This window comes from Porites lutea, chromosome 1 (genome assembly GCF_958299795.1).
Source record: "Porites lutea chromosome 1, jaPorLute2.1, whole genome shotgun sequence".
NCBI classification, from domain to species: Eukaryota; Metazoa; Cnidaria; class Anthozoa; order Scleractinia; family Poritidae; genus Porites; species Porites lutea.
This window is the reverse complement of record NC_133201.1, coordinates 13,732,936-13,739,594: the sequence shown is the minus strand read 5'-3', so window position 1 is coordinate 13,739,594 and position 6,659 is coordinate 13,732,936. Positions and strand designations below refer to the sequence as shown.

Sequence of the window (6,659 nt, the reverse complement as noted above, 5' to 3'; positions counted from 1 at the left end):
ATACAGCAGCGCTTATTAGTTTTTGTTTATCAAACCTTTTAGTGTGTTGTTTATCATTGCTGATGTAAGCTTGAAGCGGATCATATTAATGTAAGTTTAAACCTTGTTTTGTTTTGAACTTTCATTATTTAAATAAGTGTGAAAATAAAAAACTCTAAAAACAACCTCAAATTTTATTTATCGAAGAGTGCGTGATACTCCCAATAAACGATCAATCTAATTGGAATTACAGGGTCTGCAAGGTTGCGTATTAAACTTCAGTCAATGAGAATTCGGGCACAACAAATTGTGAAAAAATCGAAAATAGCGAAAAAAGACGAGCGCCTGCTCTGCGGACGAGAAACCTTAGTAGAATATTATATTTGTCGAAAGCGCGCCGCGGCGCTTATTGATTATCGTACTTAAAAATGCCAAGGTGATTTGAGGGAGGCGCTCTTTCAATTAAACGTAATAGAAATTGTTTTCGATGTTCGAAAGAGCGCCGCGGTGCTTATTTTCTTACGACTTAAATTGAAGGCGACGCTCTTTCGAGCATATACGGTTTGGACAGTATTTGAAGGCTTTATTACATTTGAGGACTCTGCTACATTTGTGGCTTCAACAGGGTGCCAATCCGAACGGGTTAGATTGAGTACACTACAGAGCCGGGGGCATCCTCGCGTGGGAAAGATGAAACTCTCTTGCTCCGTGTTTAAAACCGAAACTAATGTAAGTTATTCAGAATACTTAAAAAATGCTATTGAAATAAAAAGAAACTTTTCCAGGTATGGAGGATCAAGATGAACCAAATCCCACTCGAGTCGGCCCGTAGACATCACCTTAAATTCAAGAATACGTTTATGCTTATATATATATATATGATTTTACGATTATGCCAGATAGAATGAAATTAATTTATATAGGAAGTGCAGAAAAGACATATTCAATAGCATCGGCTTTTCCTCTTCTCAAGTTTTCTCGGCGTGTATAGCTTAGAAATTTGTCCGTGGCTTTAAAATATTTTCCTGCGGCAAGTATTAATTGAACCTTGAAATGAGATTCCATGAAGATTCCTGTACCAATTTTTTTCCTAATTATAGGAAATTACGCTTGCCAGTGTTAATTAAAGTATTTGAAATTGACGCTACTTAAATAAACGCTGATTGAAGGACAAATTACTTCCCAGTAAAGAAGATTAAACGAGGGATTAAATGAGGGATAACTCTGTAAAATACAGGAGATTTACGATTTACGCGATGTACACAACGAGACTAAACTTGCTTAGGCAACAGAAACATAATCCGAAATGAAAACAATGTACTTTTACCTAAAAGTAGCGATTAAGAGAAGGAATCAGGGAAGTAAAGAGTACTGTGCACAGTTTCAGTAATACTGGTGGACCCGGCTCCATCCTGATCAGTAGAATAACGCTTTTTCCTTGGTGTTAGGAAGTGGAAATTAAGGTCGAGAAAAATCAATGCTCCATTTAATTATTGGAGCGGAAATTAACTGGAACAAAACTGACGCTACGTATTTTAAAAATCCACTTTAATTTCATGAACCGTTGATTAATTTTTTTTTATAATAATGTAGCCCCGCAGTGATTATTTGATTGTTTAATGAACTGTGTTATTTGCTCCATTCCGGTATTCCAGGGGGAGATGATAAATAGTCTATCTTTAAAATCTTGCGGCAGGATCCCAATTTTGAGAATTTTATAGAGCCTTTCTTTGGACAGGAGCGTTGAATGACGAAGCCAAAAAAAAGAAAAAAGGTGGAAAGAAGTGGGGTTATGAAAACTCACGTAGGATAAGTCACCAAATTTGCGATCGGGGCTGAAAAAAGTTTAAGGGCTGTTGTCAACTCTTTTTTTAAAACCAATCTTTCAATTCAACAGGTGAATTGGCTAAACTGACCTCGCTGCAACTAAAGTGTAAATATATTTTCGTCCCATATCAATGTTTCATCATTCTTCTGTGAATTTTCTTTCCCATGACTGCTATTAGTGGAGGATAAACTGACACTTTTCAAAATGTGTTCAAGAAGGTTCTACTCATTTCAGGCAATTTTGTGTTTTAACTTAATTCCTTTATTAACTTTAATTTTGTCATGTGATAATTTTCAATTCACCTGCTTAATATTTACTTATATGTTTTTACTAATTAGCAGATAATAAACCCGTAGCGGTTTTATTTTGATACGCGCGCTCGATGAACTTTAAAGAGAAAGTGGAAGGTATCAACAGACTAACAATGTAATACCGTAAACTTCGGATTATAAGCCCTGGGCTTATACAACTTCGTAAGGGGATTTAGGACGGCTTATAAACGGGGGGCTTATAACCGGAGTTAAAAGTGTTTCAAAACAAGCTACACAGCAGCGCTGATCAAAATACTTTTTGAATTTGATTTTTAAGCTTCAAGACGTCATAAAAAGTCGAATTCATTTCAATACATGCTACATTCGAAGGGGTGGGGGCTTATAACCGAATGTATATTTTTGTTTAGAGGTAGATTGGCTTATCAATGGGGCAGCTTATAAGTGGGGAGGGGGGATTATAATCGGAAGTTTACGGTATATAAGGTCCAATTAAGGCTTACAAATGAAGCAGGTTCTTATTCGAAAAATACGCTAGAGAATGATATGATCATACTGGGGCAGATCTAAGTATGGTTTCTCGAGTACGGTACAGTATTTTCACCGTTAAACGCCACTAATTTATATTTCAGACTTGGTCTGGTGGACCCGGCGTTTTTGTCTGAATCTGCAGTCTATGCGGGCGCTAATGGCTTGTTAGATTGACCGTATTTCCGAATATACCATTTAAATCATTTGGTTTGGCTTTCACAGCATTATAATATCTAGAAAACTGCTTGAAATAAGATATCCCGATGTGTTTAGGGATAAAAAATATCACTGTAAAAAGGATGTGTAACAAAATTCTACCTTGTTCTTATTCTAAAATACAATCAATCGAACGCAGCCTTAATACTACATTTCATCACCGTGTACTTACCAAATGACCTTGCCTGACAAAAGGTAATTAATAAAACTACCAAGCAAAGACGAAGAAAGGAGAAGCTCTTCATTTTTTCCCTGTATAACCAAGAACAAAAAACCTTCTGTGAAGACGAATGTTTTAAGTGGGCGGATCTCTAAATTATTAAAATGCAATTAAAGATGATGTCTTACTACGACAAGATAGAGTGAATCTAAGATAAGAAAGCTTAATATGTTAGAGTTCATTGCCAATGATAAGTTTAATAAACCATAAAAACAACACAGGTTTTGAAAAAAAGTGTATACTTTCGTGTACAGCCTGAATATTCCTTTTTAACTGCCTACTTTAAAATATACTCATACTTAAAATATTGTTGTGTACATTCCTAGATGGCAAAGTATCCCGCTTCAATTAAAGAAAACGGATATGCCCAGGCGTTGAACCATCAAATAGAACTATTTAAGCTACTTTTCAGTAGTAAAATAAGGTGTAGCCTTAGCTCCATCCAAATGATGGCTGTGCAGGCTATTGTTTTTCAGTTTTTCTTACATTAGCACGCAAATATTCTTGAAGCATTTTAAAATGTCTTAAAGCATTTTAAAATTTCCCCAACATTTTTCTAAGAAGAGGTTTTTATAAAGATAATACAGGTTGTCCTCGTCTTGCATTTTTCTTTGTTTCAATTAGTCACTTAGTACTTAACTTCACAAAAAAAGCGAAAGGTAAACGCCCGAAATTTTCCACCATATTTCTTCATTTAACGTCTCTATTTGCTGCCCTTCATTTCTGGATTGAAAATAATCTTGGCCGAATTATTCGTCAGTTTAAATAGAGCCTATAAGAACAGCTAAGAAATGCGACAATTCCTGTTAAAATTGTTTTCGAGTGACCGAGAACTCATCATCACCTCTGCTTCAATGCTTTCAATTTTCTGGTAAATTGCCGGCTCTGTTGGTAAAACATTCTGTTCAACATATTAAGAGATGAAGTTTTTGCTAACTTTAAATTAAATTTGCTTTTAGTTTGATAACTGGTTTCAGTGGCACCGAAAATAACAAAGCATTCAAATATTACCTTAAAACCTGTTATCCTAAATACGAAAATCTTTGAGACGTTTTTCCTTTTTTCCCTCTAAGTTGTTTACAGTTCGTCCTCGATATACTTCACAGAGTCATCCGAGATTGTCTATCCTTGCGCTGAGTGATTATTGGGTCATTATATTGGGGGATATGATGTAGTACTGGACCAATCAGAGTACGCGAAGCTCTATAACCAATTGAGTAGATACTATAGAGGTAATTTTCAACACAGGTTGAGCCGTTTGAATTTTGGGTTTGAGTTTGAGTTAAGATAATGTTTGAAAATGAACAATGTACTTAACTTAGAAGCTTAAATAACATATATGCTAAACATGTGTCCAGCTAGAGGTCCTAACAGCTTTAAGATATCAATATCTATGTCACTTAAAATTGCATCTTATGTTGACTTTTGTCTTTGTAATGGTTTTATTTTAAGCAATACAATATCAAGGGTTTCTGAACTCTTAAGCTTGTTGATGGCGGTTAAAACTGGGTGAACAATAGTTTCAGCGGGCATTAAGCGTGTGGATTTATTTCCAAGCTGAACTCAGTTAAGTTCGACAAATACGAATTGATGACACTCTTGCTTCATCTTGCACTACGTTAGTCAAATTTTCGACTTTTGCAGGACCTTCAAACTAGTGGCACGTCAAGAAGTGCTAGAAAATGCACCACTATATGTAGTTAAAAAAAATGACGAATGTTATCCAACGTTCTCGTCAGGGGATTGTGATTTAGATACCACTGAATTGTTCAAGCTTTTTGGACTGTGCATCGATGACAGTCAGTAAAAGAGTATCAAGGGTACTTAAGCGACACAAGCGCCTGATGTTCACTGCTAAAAAGAACCTTTTAGGATATTTCATCCTTATTTCATTTAAATTTTGTTCCGTGATATGAAATTATTATGGCAAGCAAAACTCTTATTAACTTGCGAAACGCACCGAAAAATCTTCCACTTTAATTACACTGACTTAAACTAAGGCGTATGGTCAATAACGAGATCCTAGTGATGTCAATCAACCTAGTCAGCACGTGATCGCAGAATGCTCGAGCTTTACGCGTTGTGCACTAACTGCTGGTTGCTTACGTGAAAGTAAATTTCCTATAAATTATGTATAATTTACTGATCGATTTCATTTTTCTTTTAGTAACCTCGAAATGTTTTGAACTCGATGTAAAATAAAGCTTTTGATGGATTTTTTAGTTCAAATATTGGTTGCCTAGTTTGGCGTTCTGTGGGTAGATTTGGTTGTTTTTTAAGCCATCCTCCCCAGTTGTTTTCTTGTGACTTCCTGGCCAAAACAATACAAAACTTTCCAAAAGGATGTTTACCACTCCAGCTTTTGTCCCAAGTGCCAAATTACTAACAGATTACAGCTTTGGAAATCTGGGCGTGCACAGTACAGAAGGCAAAAAATTGAGTTTTACTGCCCATTCAACTTTTGCCCTCTGCTTTTTTAATTCCCACTCCTACCGTTTTCTGCCCCCATTTGTTCTTTTGCTCTGAATTAACAAGAGAAACAGTTTTGCGTAAACCTTGAGGATTGTGAAATTATTTTGATGTAAGTAAGTATAGGAATAGCTTGTTTAATGCGGTCTGACAGATCTCGTTCACCTACACAAGATGGGCTCCAATGTTGACTATCATAATTGATGAAATTATTATTTATCTCAAGACTGAAAAGATGAAAGAAAGTTTGAGTAGCTGGTTGAAAATCCTTTCTTTTTTCGTAATGATAGAAATTTGAAATTAACATTTTGGAGAATAAGTTAGTTTCTATCTATTTTTTTAATTTTGTTGCTGTGAAAGTCAAGATTAGATTTTAATTAATTAACAGCCTTCGTACCATTGAAAGAACGATTAATGGTTGTTGTGGGAAGCCAGTTGAGAGTAATCTCCGCTTACCAGTCCTTATTTCCAATTTACCATGAGAAAGCTGTTATCGCTTCTTCGGTTTTTTGCTGACACGTTAATCATAAATAGCTCATCGTAAGCGCCCTCACATTTAAATTGATTACCTTCAAGGTAGGAAAACCGTGAACACTTAAAATATCTCAGGAATGTTTATTGCGTTGAACTGGTTACAAAACTTCAAACTATTTAACGACCTTGCTTGCGAGTAGTTTCTCACGCCTGATTGGCCTTTTCTTGGAACACAATAACACTCCAGAAAGACTCCAAGTGTTCACCGTTTTCCCGGTCGCTCTGTAAGGCATTAGAGCTGCTATAAACCATTCCAATTTTGCAAAATAAATATTACACAGGTCTATGAAGCGAGAGTTGAGCTTTCAGAAGACTGATATACGAGGTGTCAATTTTGACACCTAAGGTGTGATTTCCGATTAATCTCGCAGGCTCAAAAACTCAAGAATTGCATATTTCTGGCTTTCCCTCGATAATTAGGAAAACAAAATTAAATTGGAACTGACTTCTACTTAGATTGTTCATTTACCTTTGAATTACCGGCAGTGCCCGGCAATTTTTTCCTGAGATACAAAGGTGGAATTTTTTTGTAATGCCTTGTAACTTCAGGCCGCTGTCAAAAAATTCCGAAATATGTTCCCTCATTGCTGGGAATTCAAGACGTTTTTTCTTA

The 6,659-nt window shown here is 35.8% G+C and overlaps 1 protein-coding gene across 1 annotated transcript in view; it reads right to left on the bottom strand.

Moving 5' to 3' along the window:
* The window catches only part of LOC140935379 (uncharacterized), a 32,783-nt gene extending 29,708 nt beyond the window's left edge, over positions 1-3,075 (bottom strand). Inside the window, exon 1 of the mRNA XM_073384929.1 lies at positions 2,996-3,075. Coding sequence (XP_073241030.1) covers positions 2,996-3,068 — 73 coding nt within the window. The 5' untranslated portion in view covers positions 3,069-3,075. The remainder of the gene's footprint in view (positions 1-2,995) is intronic.
* Positions 3,076-6,659: the final 3,584 nt, after the last annotated feature.